General features: G+C 41.7%; 2 protein-coding genes across 4 annotated transcripts; one reads left to right on the top strand and one right to left on the bottom strand.

Moving 5' to 3' along the window:
- Nucleotides 1-1,423: 1,423 nt before the first annotated feature.
- On the top strand, nt 1,424-7,480 carry gabpa (GA binding protein transcription factor subunit alpha). Of its 2 annotated transcripts, none has more exons than XM_041951059.1 (10): nt 1,424-1,542; nt 4,082-4,183; nt 4,277-4,421; nt 4,602-4,686; nt 4,801-5,025; nt 5,115-5,309; nt 5,438-5,494; nt 5,595-5,720; nt 6,258-6,450; nt 6,697-7,480. In XM_041951059.1, the coding sequence occupies exons 2-10, from the start codon at nt 4,107-4,109 to the stop codon at nt 6,917-6,919; spliced, it is 1,326 nt and encodes a 441-aa protein (XP_041806993.1). In that variant the 5' UTR covers nt 1,424-1,542; nt 4,082-4,106; the 3' UTR covers nt 6,920-7,480. The 2 variants fall into 2 exon arrangements, with proteins under 2 accessions (XP_041806993.1, XP_041806994.1); XM_041951060.1 differs by lacking the exon at nt 1,424-1,542 and adding an exon at nt 1,747-1,960.
- A 102-nt stretch (nt 7,481-7,582) lies between these two features.
- Nucleotides 7,583-21,505, bottom strand: LOC121616323 (amyloid-beta A4 protein). Of its 2 annotated transcripts, XM_041951057.1 has the most exons (18): nt 21,260-21,505; nt 17,523-17,690; nt 17,300-17,429; nt 17,071-17,183; nt 16,401-16,591; nt 16,056-16,291; nt 15,703-15,870; nt 13,814-13,947; nt 13,579-13,653; nt 13,054-13,212; nt 12,658-12,786; nt 12,451-12,550; nt 11,795-11,862; nt 11,176-11,314; nt 10,732-10,785; nt 10,001-10,092; nt 9,745-9,891; nt 7,583-9,611 (listed from the first exon to the last, which is right to left on the bottom strand). In XM_041951057.1, exons 1-18 carry the CDS (start codon nt 21,317-21,319, stop codon nt 9,510-9,512), a joined length of 2,265 nt encoding a protein of 754 aa, XP_041806991.1. In that variant the 5' UTR covers nt 21,320-21,505; the 3' UTR covers nt 7,583-9,509. The 2 variants fall into 2 exon arrangements, with proteins under 2 accessions (XP_041806991.1, XP_041806992.1); XM_041951058.1 differs by lacking the exon at nt 15,703-15,870 and having other exon boundaries at nt 21,260-21,501.
- Between the last annotated feature and the right edge of the window lie 78 nt (nt 21,506-21,583).

Raw genomic sequence — 21,583 nt, 5'->3', positions numbered from 1 at the left:
AGTAGGTCAATTTTTTAACGGAGTGGCATCAATACGAGGTCCTTTTAGACTATTTACTTTTTGCTATTATGTTAATAATACGATTGTACGTTTTGCTGAAAAGACTACCAAGCTAACTGATGAATTATACACATGCTTTCATAAAATCCAAATGGTCTTTCTACAGATACTCACAATATTTTGTTTTTTTACATGTCATTTTTATTAGAAAAAACATTTTGACAGACATGAAAATTTAACCATGTCACACCCTGTGTTGAATTATTAAAGACACAAACAAGACCACTTTGGTTTTATCCAGATACATGTTTTCAGTACATCTGACACTTTTGTGGATTTCATTTGAGAGAATACAATCAAGGGTTGAAAACATGATTGCAAATTATTTACAAAATGCCATAATCACACCTACAGACATCTGTTTGTCCTCCAGATAATATCTAATGTCAGAATAGCAGAACTGAGACAGATCAAAACTTCCTGTTTTGATAAGTTCATGAGTCGGGATACTGTATATGAAAGGGAACAAAGATCTTGGCTGTGAAGAGGCAATGCTTGTTTTGCCATTGTTGAGAATATGTGTCACTGAATATTACAGTTTGCTGGCCTTTTCTTTACATGTGTGCAAGAACAAATAGGTGTCCAACCCTAAGAATACGTATGAAAATAACCGTCACATCACCTTTTGCCTATCACGAAAAGACACAAAAACCTTAGTATTACAAACCAAAGGCTGGACTGAGAACTGGACAAAGGGCTACTCCCCAAAGCTGCACACCTGGGCCCCCCGCCGGCTGTCTGTGTGGCAAGCACTGAAATGGTAGAGGCACTAAGGGCCCATACATTTTTACCTAGTATTGAGGTTTAGTAGAGTGGTTGTGTGACAGTTTAATCTTTATTGTGTTATGTTTACGTGGCGCATATGGAAAAGCAGTTTGATTGGAGGACTCAGGGGAAAATGTGTTAGGGAAAGTTACATGGAGGCACAGAGCTCTTCTTTGCCACAGGGCCCCCTAGTGGGCTAATCCCCCCTGTCGCAAATATTTAAAATAGTCGATTGTAGTTGTATACAGATGCGCTATTGGCCTGGTTTTACAGATCCTCCTTAGAGTTGATTATACTCATTCACTACGCTTTTTTTCCACTTCAAACAGTTTACAGGAAACATGAGGACTAAAAATAACTTAGGATAGACAGCTTGTTCGTTACTTCGGGGAATTAATGGGGATATTTTTGTGAAAGAACGGAGGCCTGGCTAATCGACTTGAAATGCATGACTACCATGACTTTTAAGATGATGGGAAACCGCGTTGGTCCACTTATTAAAAACACCAAATGCATCTACTGTACACACATTTGTACTGAGGACACTTCACTCCATTCATTTAGTGCAACTGTCTTTGCCAGTTAGTCTCCGCCCCTCCTCTGAGAGTGTGTAGTTGACCAAAAACTTGCATGATACGACTCGACTGTGTGAATTTTGGCTGCTTGTCTACCACATTTGAACTATTTCAACATCTTCCAAGGCCTGAATTTTAAGAGGTATGGCTATTTCGGAGTTAGATACGCTTGTTCCAAAGAAAGTGTACTAATTTGTGGTCGAGTATGGGGGCCTGTTTGTCGTGCTTGGATTGTTCCCGCTATTTTGTAGCTAGCTAGCTAGCTGTTGTCGAGTCCTATTTAGCTGAGTGGGAAGAGGCCGCCTACCTCCAAGCAACAAACATAGGGAGTATTAGCAAACTTCCTCTAATGCTAGGCTAACGGTGGCTACCACGGCTTCGATGGCTGCTGTTGTTGCGTTCTCATAATCTGAAAAACAGAAATAACGTTAGTTTCTTTAAGGGAAGACTCCGTTATACCAGTTTCACTGTTAGCTGGGTTGCTAAAAGTAAAGCTGAACCGACGCAGTGAAGCAGAGAGTCTGTCGCGGCGCTGATCACCATCCAGCCACAAAAGCACAGTGCGTATATATCCAGAGACGACAGAGCTACTTGTTAGTCCAAACTTCTCTGTATAGTTGCAGTTTGTGTTTAACCGATCACCATTTCAGTGTATTAGCGACACCGTAGTTGCTCGGTGGTGGTAGTTTTCCTGTGAAGCTTGTACCGTATTTATCACGGGCGCTCTCGGAAGTCTTGCAACGCTGTAAACCTTAGCCAGGATTTCCGGCTGCTTTCCATTTGCCCTATGCTGTTTTGTTTCCGTTTATTCTATTTCCGTTTTAAAAGTTTTCTACGTGCAGAGTTAAAGTGTGATATAAGAAAGATTTATTTAAGTTATGAAGCGCAGTGCGTTTATAGGATATTTTATCCGTTCTTTCGCAGGCGGGGACCAATGGTTGTGTAATGGGCTGCCTCGCCCCGTGCACTCGCTTGCAAAATTGTAGCTAACTTGCTTCACTGTACGCCAGCGACAGTGTATCGACACGTGTGGCCTGTTGTATAAATATTAGTTTTCTGTGTTTTCCCAGCATGTGTTTATGATGCGTGGTTATATTTGGCCATTATTTTTGATAACTAATGGCCTATCAGTTGGCCCTTAGACGCCAAAGCCTCGCCCTCGAGTTGGCTAACGTTAGCAGTTTGAGCAGTCAGTGAACTGTCCCAGATGGCCAATGAGGAGTCGAGGCTGAAAGGCCTTTATGATAGAAAAAACCCCAAAGTGCTGTTTACTTCACGGCCCCGTTAACCCACTGACACTGATTTAAACATGCTGAAGCCGAAATATTGTTTATTGTTGAGACATGAACTATGCCTGATGCCTTTTAATTGTTTGTGCTGCTGAATCTCCCCATTGCATAATAATAATACTGATAGATAGATAGATAGATAGATAGATAGATAGATAGATAGATAGATAGATATACTTTATTTATCCCAAGCTGAGAAATTGTAGAATGATAATAATCACAACAAAAATCACAACCTTTTTCCCGTTATTTCTTTCTTTCTTTCTTTCTCAAAATGAGCAAAATTGCATTTGTAAATTAAGGTGCAAAGTTAGTTGTTTTTGTTTTTTTTATCTTTATGGCATTATGAAAAGAAGAGCAGCATCAACTTGTCAATTGATTAGTTGATCAACAGAAAATGTCACATGTGATCTTTTTTCATTGGTTTTGCATCAATGTAAGCTGAATATTTTGGGGTTTTGAACTGTTAGTGGGATGAAAACAAGAAACAATATTTGACATTTGATGACATCACCTTTGGCCTTTGAAAAGTATGTATACTTTTATGGTACATATATAAAATGTAGTGTAAAACCATATAGTAATAATTTTACCTACATATACATAGTGCTTAGGGCTGCAATTAATTTATTTTTATTATCTAATCTGGTGATTATTTTTCACAAATAATCACTCAATTGCTTAGTCTATGAAATGTCAAAAAAGTGAAAAATGCTGATCGTGATCTCCTAGAGCTTAAAGTGATGTGTTCAAATTGCTCCTTTTGTCCAACCAACAGTCCAAAACCCAAAGACTCAGCAATTACTCATACATGAGAAAAAAAACAGCAAATCCTTGCATTTATGAAGGTGGAACGAGCATACGTCAGACATCTCTGCTTGAAAAATGACTCAAACAATTAATTGATTATCAAAATAGAGGGCAGTAAATTTTCTTTCAGTGGATGAATTGACTAAACATTGCAGCTCTGGTAGTGTGTTGAATAGAATTTCGGGGCATCGAATCAAAAGGGCTCCTTTTTAGTTGACAGAGTTAGTGCGGGGATTATAGACAGCTGAATGAACACCTCCACAATGAAACAGCACAACAATGTAGGGCTGCAGTCAACACTTATTAGTTAGAATCATTATCAGTTAATTTATTATGCAATTGTATTATTTATTTATTAATCCATTGGGCTCTGAAATGTCTGAAAATAGTTCCCTAATCTGACCAATTGTCTCAGCAATATTTATGTACAATTATAAACAGAAACATCTGAATATATTGTCAAATGTTTTGGATTGTGGTATGTTGGACAGTGTAATTGTTCCTTTCTTGTATGTTTTTTTGGTCCTGTTAATATGTTGTAATGAATTACAGTTGAGCATCTGTTTCATTACTTTTCTACAGCTTGGCTCTCTCTGCATCAAACAGGATGTCTAAAAGTGAACCAGAAGAGATGATAGAGATTGAGATCGATGAACGGGAGAAACAGGAATGCCTGGAGGAAGGGTACGCAAGATAGTGGTAGCTTGAACTGCATACTCTTGCACATGCAGCAACTGCACATTTATATTTCCTTTCCCTCTATTCTTTTACCTTTAGTGTTGAGGAGCAGACCATCACAGCGTCAGATTTGATTCAACAAGATATCGACATCAATGAGCCCATTGGCAATTTGAAGAAGCTTTTGGAGCCCCGTATCCAAATATCTCTGGATGCATATGACATCTGCTTGCAGGACATTCAGGTAACAACATACATGTTGATGTACATGGAACATATCAAAGATCTCTCTATGCTTCTGTGATTTTATCAAGTTCCAGGTGGTGATGTGGGTCTGCAAGCCATCCCTGAACTGATAAGCATGTGGAGTTGTCTCTCTCTTCACCTCTGATTCAGCTTATATTTGTTGGGGTTTTTTTTTCAGCTTCACCCTGATCACAGCCTCTTCGATCAGGGAGTAAAGACAGATGGCACAGTGCAGCTCAGCCTGCAGATTATAACCAAACCAGGTACTGATATGACACATTGAAGATCAGAACATGTATCATTGCTGTTCATGTCCAAATTCAGACTTACACATACACACATCAACCTCCCTCATTTGTGTTATTTCCCTTGTCCAGGTGAGGAGAAGTTGAACATTTTGGAAATTGTGAAGCCAGTAGAAACAGTAGAGGTGGTGATTGATCCGGATGCAGCAGGAGAGGAGGGAGCGCTGGTGGAGGACGGTCAACTCATTGCTGTGGAACGATCTGGCTTGTCCGACGAGACGTCAGAGCAGGTTACACGGTGGGCCGCAGCACTTGAAGGCTACCGCAAGGAGCAGGTTCGCCTGGGCATACAATATGGTGAGTAACATTTTAATACAATACATTACTATGGCAAAAATACTCCTTCATGTGGTGTTAGTGTGCGAGGTTTCTTTCTTTCTCCCCAGATCCTGTGCTGTGGACTGCTGACCAGGTGATCCACTGGGCTGTGTGGGTAATGAAGGAGTTTAACATCGATGAGATGGAAATAGGCAGCATTCACATCCCAGGTCGAGAACTCTGTGCATTCAGCCAGGAAGAGTTTCTTCAGAAAGTGCCCAATGGAGAGATACTCTGGAGTCACCTGGAGCTCCTACGCAAATGTAAGTGAGAGTTGTTTCAGGTTTTTAGGAGTGTGCCCAGTCTGTAAACACTGTTGATGTTCAACAGTGTGTTTTAAGGAGTCAGCAGAGGTGAAAATGAAGGCCCTAATTTCTTGGGTATATTTCAGATGTTCTAGCAAGCCAGGACCAGTCTGGAGGGGACGCTACTGTCACCATCGATCAACGTAAGTGTTTAATTGAAGAAAATCAGCCAAATGGGCGATTAAAGCAAGTTCTGATGATTCATGTTCTGTTCATCTCTAACTTTTCCATCTGTGACTCCAGCTGTGCAAATAATCCCGGCTCAAGTGAGCACACCCACTGCCATAAAGGTATTGAAGCAGAGTCGAGGTCCCAGAACTCCCCGTATTTCAGGAGGAGAGGAGCGCAGCTCGCCTGGAAACCGCACAGGTAGTGCTCACTACACACAAGGACTCTGTATGTTGTTGTTGTGTAAGCAGCTTATATGTTCGGACAGCCTGAAGGCACTACCAAACATCCAGGGACGGCGTTTGTGCACCAGATTTGTTTTCTTTGTTGTTTTGCACAGTGATATGCCAGGTGTGCACAGATGTGCCAATAGGCAGAGCTCCAAGCTATAACAATTCACCAGTCAATCAGTTAATGAATCTACTTAACTGATTAAGTTTATTTTGCTGATTATCTTTGTGCTATGTGATGAATAAAGTAATTATATTTGAATTTTGGACTTTTCCCATAATTTTCTCATATTTTATAGACCTGACAGTTGCTTGAGAAAACAATTGGCAGATTAATCAAAATGAAAAATATTTGTTAGCAACTCTACTCCAAGACCTCCACAAATGTTTGATTACACATTTCCAGTGTTGTGGTGCAATTTTTTTTACTGCTAATGCATCTCTTATTGTATGTGAAAGGAATTTTTCGGAGTCTTTTACACTGAAGGCCATGTTTCTCTTGTCCCAGGCAACAATGGTCAGATACAGTTGTGGCAGTTCCTGCTGGAGCTGCTGACAGACAAGGATGCAAGAGACTGCATCTCCTGGGTGGGCGAAGAGGGCGAATTCAAACTCAACCAGCCAGAGCTTGTAGCACAGAAATGGGGCCAGCGCAAGAACAAGCCCACTATGAACTATGAGAAACTTAGCAGAGCCCTCAGGTTTGTTTCTTCGCTTTTTTTTTTAATTTCAAGTTATATGAAGTTTCATGTCTGTAAGGGCATAATATATTTTGTAAAATTAAAACAAAACATTAAAACAAAGCATTTGGGGAAACAGGTATACTGCTGCAACCCTATTGGAAACATGGCATGATTCATTCCACATGAAAACAATCTTACATTGTATGAATTTATTGGGGCTTTGTGTAGCGAGATTCTGACTTTTTATATTCTCATGCCATGCAGGTATTATTATGACGGGGACATGATCAGCAAGGTGCAGGGCAAGCGCTTTGTCTACAAGTTTGTGTGCGACCTGAGAACTCTGATTGGCTACAGCGCTGCTGAGCTCAACAACCTGGTGACCGAGTGTGAACAGAAGAAGCTGGCTCGCATGCAGATGCACGGCATTGGTCAGCCCATCACTACAGTGACCCTGGCCACCACGACACTAGACAAAGACAGTTGAAGGATCCCGCATTACAGCGCTTTCCAGCTGTCACGGGCAGACTCCACTCTCCACCCCTGATTGGAAATCAAATCAACTTTCTTCTTTTTTTTGACACAGCTGTGTTCATCAAGCACAGAAATGCAAGGCTGATCCCTGATCAGTGTGGATAAACAACTTTGTTATTGTCTTTACTGATTGATTCAAGTTAGACAGAGGCAGGATAAAACTTTTTTTTTTTAGCTTTTCTTCAATGCTAACGGAGAGGAGAAGCATGTTCGGGATGAGAGGGCGAGTGTCTGTGATTACTGAGAAAAGCTGTTGTCGTGTGCATGTGGCTGAATGCTTGAATGTGTGACTGAAAACCCAGTTATGAGCTTTGTTGTATTGTGTTCCTTGTCTGTAGTTTAGGATAATTTCCACTGTATATACCGGTACTTCATGTTTTTGATAGACACAAGGACAAGTGTATTTTCATATTTTCCATTTTTAGAGGACCTGTTTTGTATTTTATTTAGTGTTTGTTCCCTAAATTGTTGGACCTTTTTTGTCCACTAGGGGGAATAAAATGGCAAGCATTTTTCTTAACATTTGTGATTCAGTCATTTCATTGTTGAGCTTTTGAAATGTAAAGTCAATCAAAAGTGAGAGATTCAAAAGGACAAACAGCCAGCAAGTTATATGTACATTCAAAGTTTTATTCATGGTATAGTGAGTGTAGAAAGCTTCTTCTTACTCTATGCAAATGGTTCATTTAACTACACACAGAGGAAGGTCACTGAATCAATGAGAGAAAAAAAAGCCTTTTTTTCTTCTTTTTTTAAAGACTAGCCGTCAAAGACACCCACAGTGAGCATCAATACAAATTTTAAACATTCACCTGATTAAGAGCTTCAGTTGGTGTGTACATGTACATGTAGATATAATGTGTAGAGAGGTGATATGTGTTGTATCTCTATGGTATAAATGCATAATATGCATGTCACATTCATGTTAACTGGAGGTGGCAATAATAAGTAAGGGACAGGGGAATGTGTCGATGCTGATGTGAGTTGTGGTCGTCCTCCCCATGGGAATTCTTTACCTCTTCATGAGGACTATTACACGTTTGACAACAGATATGCAGGCAAGGAAATATGAACCACAGGACAAACAGAAGCACTGTACATGTATACACAGGAGATGTAGAAAAATAGATTGTGTATGTGATATCTGGTGAAGGAATGTGTGTGAAGAGGAGATGGGACCATCTAGAAAACTGTTCTGATCTCTGTAGGCCCAAAAGTCCTGTCTTTTTATCAAATACTCCCAAGTGCTGCCCTGTACAATATTGCTCACAGGACAAATAGGGGTTAAAGAATGACTGAAGAACAAATGAGCAAGGGGAAAAGACCAAGAGGTGGAGCTTGATAAACGAAACTGAGCCACTGAGAGCCAGATCTCTGTCTTTCCAAATATTTACAATCGAGAGAGACTGGAATGATAAATCTGGAATGATGCAATTTGAGAATACCTCCTTTCTAAAGTTTGACCTATTTCCTCATTCTAATAAAAACCCAATGTGCAGCAATGCTGTGAATTGGCATCAGGGACTTCATAGCAATAACATTTGGTGATAATAATCAGACTTTCAAAATGACAGAGTGCATAGAACGCAAACAGTAACAAAATCATCTTCCTTTCGGACACTAAAACACTTCATATATTACATATAGAGCATTTTGCCCATGCAGCTAACACAACAGTGAAGCGTGGAGATGAGCATAACGAGCCAAGATTCAGTTAAAGCAAGTCTGTGAGACAGCAAAGCAGACCGGATTCTGAATACTTTTTTTCTTCTTCATATCACAAGATCACAAAGAAGACACTAGAAATGTACAATCCTGCTAAAATATCTAGTAAGAGAACCACTCCCGAGGACCTCAACATACAGTATACTGTATCTGTCATCAATATTGCCATGCACTACATATACTTACAGCTAATCTCTGTCTTAATATATTACACATAAAAAATCAGAAAACAAAACATTCAAGATTTTTCAACTTTTACATAATTTGATTATAATTTTTCTGCATTTTTTTTCTCCTTTTTTGAAAAACAAACCTGAAACTCTTGGGCTTTAATCGTGCGGAGAGGCGCTCTGAGAGCCCCTCCTCCCACAGCCAGCTCTAAGAGCTGTTATGTCATCAAACACAGCACAGCTGTCATCGGAGAGCAGGGGAGCGGGGATGTGTGGGGCATTTTGAGGAAAATGGAACAAACAGTTGGAGCGATGACTGGTAATTAAACTGCTTGGGATTACATGTTTCTGGTCTCAGCTGTGAGCACAGGACTGAGGTGACTTCATATAAATTGTCAACAGGGCGTTGGTTTGTCAGTACAAACACTATGAAGTTTTTGTCGTGATTGGCTAAAATATGCAGGCGAAACAGGGTACCCTTGTCTGACCAATTGAAAGCGTAAAGTGTGTTCACGTATTTCGTTCCCCTTCAGGAGGGTGAAAGGTGAAGGTGTAGGGGCTGAGGGCAGGGGACCAGAATGGAGCAGACCCTACGAGTGAGAGTGTGGGGTTGGGATACACCTGAAGAAAATGGTGATGGGCAGCTCTTTAGTTCTGCATCTGCTCAAAGAACTTGTAGGTGGGATTCTCATAGCCGTTCTGCTGCATCTTGGCCAGATGACGCTCCTCTGGTGTCACTGCTGCATCCACCTACCGACGCAGATACAGAGGGTTAGTACAATGAAAAACCTTTTTAATGTAGACGAACGCATGAACACAGAAACACTGATTCCTGTGCCGCACTTCACACAAAACCAATCTATTCATAAAGCCCTTTCTTCACCTCAATTACACCGTGATGAATAGAAGTATATTGTTTCTTCCTCAGCATCACCAAGGTAATGACGATGACAGTTGCTATGACAACCCCTCCAACCATAAGTCCAATAATGGCACCTTTATTGGACCCGACATCCTCAGCGAAAAACACCTGCCATTAAAAAACAAAACTATTAATGTGTACGACGCACAGCCCACTGCAGGGACAAGATAAACTAGATGATGATGTGTGTCATGGTGGACTAGAATGGTTTTCATACCAGTTTTTGATGGTAAACTTCATAACCAGCACTTTGCCTCTCTTCAGTCTCCATCCGCACCTCTGGCATCTCCTCTGGCTTCAGGGCAGATACTGAAATGACAGCAGCATATACAGACAAAATGCATAATAAGTAATAACATTAATAGTGAAATAGCATTTGTTTGCTACATACAATGTTATATTTTCAAAGTATTTGTATTATGTGCCATTAAACAAAACTAAATGGCAGAAAGTGACTTCAAACATAGAGGTGAATGATAAGGGCAAAATTAATATTACAATAATAATCACAGCCATACCTTGATATTTACTACATTTCTTTAGGGTATAAAATCACAGGGTAAGACAAACTAGTATTATGTTCCATTGAGTCAAACACACAAAGATGTGCAACAACTACCCCTGCAAAGTCAGTGAAGAAGAAGACGGCTAGCAAGCAAACATGATATTAACACTGCAGGATTTCAAATAAGCAATTTTTTTTAATTATATACATTGATTTTTATGAGGAAGGAAATGCATTCAGCACATTTGTAAGAGCTCAAGGATACAGTTTTTAGTGAGTAACATTGAATGTAAATATTTGTTTACAAGAAAATTCCACAGGGCACCTTAAAGGTTACAACAGATTTTGGTCATTTATTTTTCCTTGTTTTCCTTGTCTAGCATGAAGCGCTTGCTCTCAGATATGCTGGATTCAGATGCTGTGTGAAATACGAACACACTCACCAGGTCGTGTGGGGAGTCCTCTGTCTGGAATTGGACGAGCATCAACAGGCTCAACTGCAGACAATTCCATAAAGAAAATGAAAAAAGTCATAAAACGTCAAATTGACACGTATTAATTTATCAGTGACATATAGAACATAATATGACTGTAATGACGTGTGTGATTCCAGTGAATAATTTCCAGTTAGAAACATGCTGTCTTCACTTGAGACTGATACAGAGGATGGAGAGCTTTGTCACAACAATCACCTGAAGCTCAATATCAGCAGAACCAATGAGCTTGTGTTGTAATAGTAGGAACAGTCTGTTGCTGTTCCTACAGTATAATAAGTCAGAATATTTAATTTCACTAAGCTCCTGTCATTTTTAATTGGTGAGCATCTCATTTCATGATATTCAAAGTGTCTTTGTCTACACAAAGTTATGATGTGTGTGTAGTGTTACCATGGTTCTCTGTGTTGGGCTGGTTGAAGCTCTCAGGGTGGATGAAGCCCAGTCCGTCCAGGCCAGGGTCCATGGGAGCAGAGCTGTAGGCCTGGTCAGGCATCAGAGCGTCGTTGCCGTAGCTCACCCTGCCATCCATCTGCAGACACAAAGTGTTAATCTGAACGTGTCGATGTGGGACAGTCAGAGAGGCTTTCTTTGAAAATACAATCCAATCCCAATGATTATCTGCTGAAAAATCTGACGTCACCGACAGGACTTCAACTTGCTCATGTAATTATGTGCCTGAAACACTTAACTACAGCTGAAAATCCATCATCTCTAAAACGGTGATCTCACAAATCTTTTTTGCCCTTCAGATACAGCATCCTACTGGAAGGTCAATCTGTTTGATTTCTCTACTTTTATTCATTCACTGTCTAGATACAGTTAGATACAGTCTCTTCCTTTTTGGTATTTCTTACTGTGGCTATGCTTCTTTCTGTGCATGGCCATGCTGTGTGCGACTTTGTTATGTATCACTGTGCAGAGGTGATTCTATTTTCATACTGCATGTGAGAGAGAGCAGTTTATACAGGACAGACTCCATGCATATGTGAGTGGGTGCAACTCAGCTCACCCGCCCATCGCTCTGCAGGGAAGAGACTTGCTGAGACAGCTCCGACTGAACTCTCTGCACTATAACGGCTAGGAAGAAAGAGAAGAGAGAGAGTGTGAGAGAGTGAGCGAGCCACAGCGTGATGATAGATGGGAGGGAGAAATGGTCAGAGGGAGACAGATTTTAAAAAGTGCATGTCAGGTGAAGTCCATACAGTGTCCTGATTACAGAACTAGCAGGAGAGATGCTGTGTTATCAGCACAACATGCCTCACCAGACGTCAGACATGCTGTTAAACTGGTTTTCATCCTCACTCAGCACTACGAAAGGTTGTGGGGTAACTTCATTAAGTCTGTATAGTCCCACATGTCTGTCAGTTCTATTATTTTCTATATGTGTCATACCTTAATGGAATCTATTTATTTGCATTAAAGAAAAGGGAAACTATAATAAAGGACATTAAAATAATGGGAAACATTTGTGTTTTAATGTGAAGATTTCTACTTACTATTTCACAATAATACAACCATTGTGTTTACGGCAGACTGTTTCCTTCTGAGGAGAAGTATTTTTATGATACTGTAATGCTTAATAGCATTTAGACATTTTCACAATACAGTCTTCACTGTGCAATGATCATTTGTACTTTTAGAAAGAAGTATGAAGCTGACACTTACAGACTTGGCTTTGGATCTCATTGGCTACGCTGGGCACTTTGTAAAGCAGACCCAATGACTGATTCATCCTCTCATCAATCACACGTAGGTGGGTCAAAACCTAAAGGTCAGAAGAAAGTGAAGGAGTGAGCATTTTAAATCATTTCATCACATGAAAGGTTTGGCACAGCTAAAGGGCTCTGCGCTGCCGTGTTTGGGGTAGAGTACCTGAGGTCGGATCTGTGCAGCCTTCTTGGGATCGACTGTGCGGACGTGCTCGTAGTGTTTCAGCGTGTGCTGCCTGTCCTTCTGCTCTGCACGGACGTACTTCTTCAGCAGGCTCAACACCTGACGGGCCTGGTGGTGGCAGTGTGATTATTACACTTACGCATCCCTTATAAAAACATTCATGATGTGCTGTTTCTACTTCACATGCACTTCATTATATTTCTTGCCAGTTACACTTGCAGAATAACTTGACACTTCTGAAGAGAAATCTGAGAAAGCTATTGTTACTTGTCTCTTGAATTCTCCCATTAACAAACCCATGACTTCATGCAACAGCTCTACTTTTACTGAAAAGTGCCCAGTTGTGTGTGTGTGTGTGTGTGTGTGTGTGTGTACCCGTGGAGGATTGGCTTGTAGGGCACTGAGGTAATTTTCCAGAGCCAGGCGGCGGCGGCTGTTGAGCAGAGCTTCCACTCGTGCCATGTGGGTTTCCACCAGCTGCTGCCTCTCTCCTGCTGCCTCCCGCTCCAGAGCCTCCACCTTATCCTGGAAGTGCTGCAGATACAGTATTATACATATTATTACATGAAAGAGATGTAACAGATTTTAACTGTATATCTGGTTAGAACCAACCAAAACCTCATTTGAGCATTAGCATTAGCTTGAGGGTCAGCAATCAGCTGGCAAAAAATTTGAAGCTTGACATGCGAATTGTTTGTTTGTTTGTCTGTTATCTGGTTTGCAAATCCATGAATCAAGTGTACCCATCACTGACACATTTTAACTTCCATTTCACTGTGACTTTTCAGTCATTTTGGCCAAATTAATGGAACTCTAATAGTCTCATAACAAACATCTTAAACATTTACAAATAATGCTATGACATATACACAAATACAGGAGAACTGGTGTGTTTCCTACCTGGATGACAGCTTTCTTGTCAGCACGAGGAAGGTTCTTGGCCTGTCTCTCAGCCTCTTCCCACTCCCTCATCACCTGGAGATTAAGAGTGTCACGTCAGGGACAAAAGCAGCCTTTATATGCTGAGAAAATCACGCTTTGTAACGTCAGATCAGACATTTGGAAACCTTGAGAGGGAAAAATGCCAGACAGAAGTGTTTCGGATGTAAATGCTAACCCTGACACGCAAATGTACCTGGGACATCCTTTCACGGTGTTTGGCCTCCAGGCTTTCCTTGGCCTTCTGGAAGTCAGCGTGTTCGTTGTCGTCCCCGGGAGATTCGAGGTACCTGTCCACGGCGTCTGGAGGACTGGGGGCCGTGGTGGGTACTGCAGGAGAGCAAAGAAAGAGGAATCAAATATAGGGCAGAGGAGAAAACAGTATGATGTGAGGCAGGGTGGCTCGAAGGTGAATACAAAGAATAATAAAAGAGGAGGAAGCATGAAAGGTGAATGCAGAAAAAACACTTATCCTAGTGCGTCTAAAGCACAAAAATGGAATGTAAAGACAGACAATTTAAACAGTGTGTGAAAAACATAAAGTAGGTTATGCACATACAGGAAATTGTTTTATTATAAACACAAATACTGGTATTACAGACACAGGGATTATCAGAGGACAACGGGGGATTAGTTTCCCAGTACAAGTGCTGTGTGTATGTCTGTGTTTAATGTGGGAGCCTGGAGATAAGATGAAAAGTGCCGAGTCAGGATCAGGGCAAAAGCTGCACCATCGAAGAGTGTGGTGCTTCAAATCAACCCATTAACCTTTAACAACACACACACAAACACACACACACACAAACACACACACACACACACACACACGAACACACACACACACACACACACGAACACACACACACACACACACACACACGAACACACACACACACACACACACACACACACACACACACACACACAGCTGGTTGGTGGTCAGACTACTACGGAGCTGCAGCAGCAGACACAAAACCTTGCAACTGCAAGGCATGCAAACACACGTGTGTATAGACATGCATGCAAACACACACTGACATTCAAGGTTCAGTATTTCCACTGCTTCGTCCACATGCTGTAGGATGTATCAGTCAGTGTTGCTGGTTAGAAAACAGTGAAATGAGGAATTAAATGATTTTCAAGCGAATGACTACTAGAGCCTCATGGCTGCTTTCCAACAGGGACACTCACTTGATCCGCTTGCCTTTACATTTTATCCTTCCACTTTCCTTTCAGTACAATGTTCAAAGCATCATCAGTTAAACTGCTATCTCTACTGATGTAAAAGGGCTGGCCTCAAAGCTTCTTAAAGGATACAGCTGGTGATTCATCTTATTGTCAACAAATCCCATGAAAAGACAAAAACCATCAATGAGTCGATTGGAACAATGGAACACATTATTCCACTGGGTTATCGGGCTCCACTGTTTGTGCATTGGGTGACATGTTTCTTCTGTATGATGAACATTGCACAGTTGTTTTGTTTTTAAATAAATCCTAGATTCATTGCACCAGTTGCTACAATCACTTACTGGATAACCAAATGACTATTCACCCATGGCTGAAAACAGATGCTTTATTTACTCCTGTTTGAGTAACATTTGTTAAAAACTACAGTTACTATAACTCCAGATTGTTTTAGGAAATTATTAAGTTTGTCGAACCAAAACAACGGTATTTGTGACTAACTTTTCAAGATTTATGTCTTGTGTAGGAAGGAATGGGCTTGGAGCTGAGTGCCACAGACAGGAAAGAGTATTTAGAGACAAACTGATACATTGTTGATTTTAGTCTATTCACTGGATTTGTTGACAAAAGGACAAATACAGAAAATCGTCAGCTTTATTATTTGAGCCACTGCCACTTAACTTCACTTTACCTTTCTACAATACTAGACAAAAGATCAGAAGACAAGCAACCGAATCCACTTGTCAGTGCTCCGAGTGGTTAAGAGCCATCAGACACTCAGGCAGGGAGAGACAGAAAAGGAGACAGAGAGAGACGATCTGCAGCAGCCTGAGGACAGGAATCAGGCTCGTGGTGTTGACACTTCAGGGTTTACACGGCTCCGGTCCTGGGACTTACACGAGCTGCTGCAGACGGCTAGGCAGTACTCCTCCGACTCAAAGTTATTCCTGTTGCCCCCACAGCCCCCAAACAAGAAGGGAGCACAGCGGCCCTTCTTAGGCATGAAGTACCAGCGCTCCAGCATGGCATGACATGGGCCTGACTCAGCACGAGCCCAACAAACGGCTGAGATATGTGCACACAGGCAAACGCAAATTAAATGTCAAATAAAAATGACTGCACGTGATGAAAACGTGAGCTTCTGAATTTCATGGAAAACATAAAAGCAACATTGTCTAATCAACAACATGTGATGAAAAACAACCAATAAATGAAAACATGTTAACAAAGGGTGTGTATCCACTTCTTACCTCGAACGACTTCCTCAACTGATTCCGTGGTAGTGGTGGTGGTGGTTGTCATGGCAACGTTAGCACTACGCTCATCGCTATCCCGTTCTTCTGTCACATCCTCCTCCTCATCCTCATCCTCCTCGTCGTCTTCATCACCATCTCCGTTCTCATCCCTTTCAAAAGTGTCTGCCTCTTCATCCTCATCTTCGTCATCCTCTGTGGTGGCAGGCTCTGTGTCTGCCGGACGCGACATGCTGCAGGCAGAGCAGTGACTTCAGTCGATGTGTCAACAAGTGTGTGTGCGTGTGTGTGTCTGTCTGTCAGACTGGATGAATGGTGATGAGTGTGCATGCATGCTGATACCTGTTATCAGAGTATTCGGTCTCAGCTCCACCCCACCAGACATCTGATTCCTCCCCTTCTAATTCTGTGCTGTCCGACTCTCGTTCCGCTTCCGCCGGACAGCAGACAAACTCCACCCCTCGGAAACGGTCAATACCACATGGCAACAGCATCCCGTAGTCATGGAGATTCATGGAGCGGTCTCCGCAGGACTAATTTTAATTAATCAGACATCAAACATAACTTCCTACAAAGTCTAAACGCAGCATTCAGTCATTTAATGAGGATGTGAGAGCCAATTGTGGTAAACTTTGATGACTGGAGATAAGGAGCATGGTCATGCACTCATAATTCGGCTCTGATGCATGAATTGTTAATTACAACAGAGGTTAGAAAAATATTCTGCATTTGGCAGACAACTGTCTTCGTGGATGAATGCACATTCATGAACAATCAGAAAGGCACAAGGATAAAAAGAACACAAATCAGAACAGCGTGGCTGACAGCAGAGTGTTGAGAGGCTGAAACTAAGGAGTGCTGAGTCATTTAGCAGGAGAACTACATAAGACCAAATAGAAAAGAAATAATCAGAGAGGAAAAGCCACTGGCAGATATAATGACAGAGGGAGCACAATATACAATATCAAGTGCACACAATGACATTGAATGGTGCCTTAATATCTGTCCTCACCTCTTTGGCTACAGTGTGCCAGTGCAGGTGGCTCTCACACTGGTCCATACGCTCCTGGTGCAGGAACTTACACTTGTCAGGAACGAGCAGGGCATCACTCACAAACTCCCCCACTGCAACATAAAATTGCCTTTGCTCATTACAGCCAGTTAGTACATCCATTCACGCATGCAACTAACTAACACAAACAGGCTCAGTAACATCCACCTGTATCATTAAAACTGCTTACCCAGGCAGCGGTATGGCACCACAATGTGCGTGTGACTGCGACATTGCTTGCGGCCTTTCTTGCACCAGTTCTGGATGCTGACAGGCTGGTTGGCCTCCACAACATTTGTGATCTGTAACTCTGGGTACACCTGGAGAAAGTGAGAGATTTTTATGTCTACTTGCTGTCTTTTTCTGTGTCTGTTTCTCTGCATCTGCATTGCTGTCTCACTCGGTTTAAATACCTCTTGGCAGTACTGCAGGATGCCCTCCTTGGTGCCGATGCAACTCTTGGTGCCGGAGGGGTCAGACTCCCATTTGCCACTCTGCACATTGATGTGCATGTTGAGCTTTCCACAGAACATGGCCACCTGGGGCTCAGTTAGCAAACCCACAGAGTCATCAGCAGGCACCTGGAGAGACAAGGGGAAATAGATGACAATGATAAAAACTGACTGCACCACACTGACTTAAATATAGCTTAAATATAAATATAAATATCTCCTGATGCAGCTTACTGTATGTACACAAAAAAGTTTGGATGCTGTGTAAGACTGTAAGAATGAAAACAGGACAAAGACAATATGTTTAATGTTTTACCTCAGCAGCTTCATTGTTTTTTGTAAATATCTGCTTATTCTGAATTTGATGCAGCAACACATTTCAAGCAAGTTGGGACAGGAGCAACAAAAGACTGGGAAAGATGTGGAACGCTCCAAAAATACATGTTTGAAACATTCCACAGGTAAACAGGTTGATTGGTAACAGGTGATAGTATCATGATTGGGTATGAAAGGAGCATCATGGAAAGGCTCAGCTGTTCACAAGCAAGGATGGAGTGAGGTTCACCACTTTGTGAACACATGATTGTATAAAGCATACTACTACATGGGCTCAGGAACACTTCGTAAAACCATTATTGGTAAACACAGTTTGTTTGCAAATTATCACATTCCATTTTTATGATTTTATTCACGTGTTACACAGTGTCCCAACTTTTTGGGACTTAGAATGTAAATTCAGTCTCTTTCAGTTTATTCTACTGCCTCTTACATAAACCTGCACAAACATCTGCCTCTCTATGCAGTACTGGGATAAATTAATCAGAAGGATAAAGGCTTCTTTAAATTACACTTTAAAATCGCTCAGCATTTAAGTTATGATATAAATAAATAAATGAAATTACTGCTGGTTTAAGCTGAAGTCAGGCAAGGTACTCAAGTTTATCCCTATTGAGCCCATAAGCCAGAGAGCTAAGCATTACAGGCACAGGGCAGCACATGTGCCCCTTGTTAGCCTGGCTTATGAGGTTCTATTCATTTTCTATATTAGAGAAAGTGCAATGTGAGGATAGGGAAAAATATACAGCCTATTAGAGCAAAGAGTTGAGAAACTGATTGAACCACAGACTACCAAAATCAAGCTATGAGGAAATATGATGTGCAAACAACCTCTTTTTTTAACTGAACCAGCCTTGGCCTTCTTCTGTCCAACAGGACATAGCTTTGTGCACTTATTCTTTTTCCTTTCTTTGTGTTTAGGGAAACAATTAGAGGAAGTCTGGAGGAAATGTGTTTCTCCTTCGGAGCCCTCTATTTTTCTGGCAGGCATCAGAGAAGACTGATGCTGCAAGCTGACAATACGCTAGCCACCAAGCCATCTGCTGCAAATCTTTAAATGACTAATTCTGACTTTATGCTGTGTTCTCCTGTGAAGCTCTGCATAATATTAGCCTTGTGTGAGTCAGGATCAGTTAGCCCATTGTTCCTTTCCACAGAAACTACTCTCTTATCACCTTACCGTCACCATTTTCATAATGTTATCCATCATTTCTTTTGATGTGAAATTCCAGGTTTTTTTTCTATTTGAGCGGCTAGCATCATATGGTGCATCCATCTCGCTCATTCTGTTTAAACCAAAACAGTGAAATAGAAAAATAGAAACTGCAGCAGTAAGCAGTAGGTGCATGAACCAAAGCCCAGTTGAACACAAAGAGTGTTAAAGGAATGTCTGGTTTATAATACAGAATATAAAACAATGATGTTAATATATAGAATATGTAATGGGTGGAATGAGACGTCAGGTCAGAACGGTAGTCCTAACACATGCCAACTTGGGCTTGAAATCACATAATTCTGAGTGTATCAGTCCATTTGCAGGTGAGATAACCAGTCTGACCTGGTCTTACATCAAAGAAAAAGTTCAAAAACAAAAACACTGTACTGTAGGGGAGTGTCGCAGCAAGCCATGATAGAGCACAAAGGTTATCACATCTAGGTATTGCTGCTCCAGGGTCTGAGTGACTCTTTCTAGCGTGACTCAGCGGGCAACCGAAACACTTTCAGCACAGAAATGGAAATTATTGAAATGGGTAGATCTAACGAGATTAAATGGGTAGGTTATAAAACGCATCTCACCAGACTTAACATATGACCCTAATGAAAAATGGCAATTTGAAATACTGCAGAAATATTACAGAAAAGATATAAACCATATGTCATAAGATATAGTGATAGCTCTGTCATACACTATAGTAATATAACTATAATGTAACAGTATAGCGAACATGATAAGATTTCCTGCCCAAACAGTACATCTATAGTATCTCAGGACCATCACAGGTCTGACATATGGTGATTTATGTTGAGGAAAGTTATTGAATGCTACAACAAACAATGTGACCTGCATAATCCTTCTGTACAGACATTTTTCACTGCAGCACGCAGGGGTTTGGTTCGGGTGGGAAAGCTACAGTAGGTGTGTTATTGTATTGAATCTGCACTATATAACGCTTTCCCTAAATTACTTGTGCTCCTAAATGCAACACAGTAATTAGAAAACACAAGTATGCATCCTATGGTTTGCATATTGCACTGCGAGCTCTGCTCATCCTTTTTCCTGCTGGTCCTAAGCTGTATACTTCTCTTACGTCCTGCACAGCAGCAGCAACAGCAGCAAAGCTGCAGGCGCCATCTTGCTTGTGTCAAACTAAAGAAGGCTGCATCCTTTTTCCATTCTCCTCAGCAATATCACCACCCTGCAGCTGCAACGCTGCTGGACTGGGCTAACTGGGCCAGGTCGACGCAGCAGCACCAAATTAACACTGTGCAATAGCAATGCTAAAAACCTCCGTCGGTATGAGAGAGCATATTCATATCAAAGATGACTGGCTCGTGTTGTATTTGTCAGGTACAGAGTGGTTTGTTTGAAACCTTTAGGATTCAGAACAGGACAAACGGATTGCACGCGCATACAAAGACGTTATGTTAGCCCACAGCGGTTGCCATGCCAATACGTGTAAATTTCTGGGAAAAGCTAGCTAAGGTTAGCTTTCTAGACCCTATTCACTGCACTGGTTGGTTAGCTCGTTGCCTTAACTTAGCTATCTAACTACCACTAAAAGGATAATAACGACTAACTACTCAAACACAGTATTGTAATGTTCCAGATATATATATATAAAAAAAACACGCACACAAGACGACCCAAAACATATCTGACATGGCAGGGCCAAACTGTCAATCACTGACATCTAACGGTAGGCCTCGGTAGCATGGCTGACTTTGTTTGGTTTGCTAATTCTACGCAGCAAATCTGTGTACACGGTACACCTGGAATACGGATGGACTCGTACAACAAGATGCTCAAAATGGTCAGGGAAAACCCTTTTACTGGATCAAACTGAGACCAGGCCTCAGCAAAGCCCAGTAATAATGTCATCTCTGATTGCAGCTCTGTTAACAGTTACATAGCCCTCATATCATGGAACATTATAACCTATGCAGTAACGTTACCGTCGCTTACATTTACATTTTAACAGCCATTATGATATGTTATCATTCAGATTTGACACGGTGGTTGGCGCTGTGGTCTGCGTTTGACGCCCACTGGACCCAGCTACAGGCCCGCAGACGAGCCAGGGAGCCAGGGAACGGCTCACCGACACTCTCCCGCAGCCGGAGATTTTCTCCGTTGTACTCACCTCGGATGAAAGCGTCAAGGTCGCCACCAGTAACAGCAGAAACGCCGTGAGCTCTCCCATGCCGTCCGCCCGGTATCCAGCACCCCCGTTATGTTCACAATTTTTCCGTTGGATGAAATGTTAGAGCAGGCGGAGATATAATGTCGACGCAGCGGCGGCTGGAGTGTTCCGATCCCGGTGATCCCTCCCTGTTTAGCTCCCGACGGTGACGGTGTGAGGCTGGAGGGATGTTTGGTGTTGGATGGATGGGGGCGGGGGAGCGGGTCTGACCGTGTGTGCGTGTATGTGCGCGTGACTGCGTGCGAGCGCATGTGTGTGTGCTTT

Source organism: Chelmon rostratus, chromosome 13 (genome assembly GCF_017976325.1).
Source record: "Chelmon rostratus isolate fCheRos1 chromosome 13, fCheRos1.pri, whole genome shotgun sequence".
Classification (NCBI taxonomy): Eukaryota; Metazoa; Chordata; class Actinopteri; order Chaetodontiformes; family Chaetodontidae; genus Chelmon; species Chelmon rostratus.
This window is presented reverse-complemented; position numbering and strand designations above follow the sequence as displayed.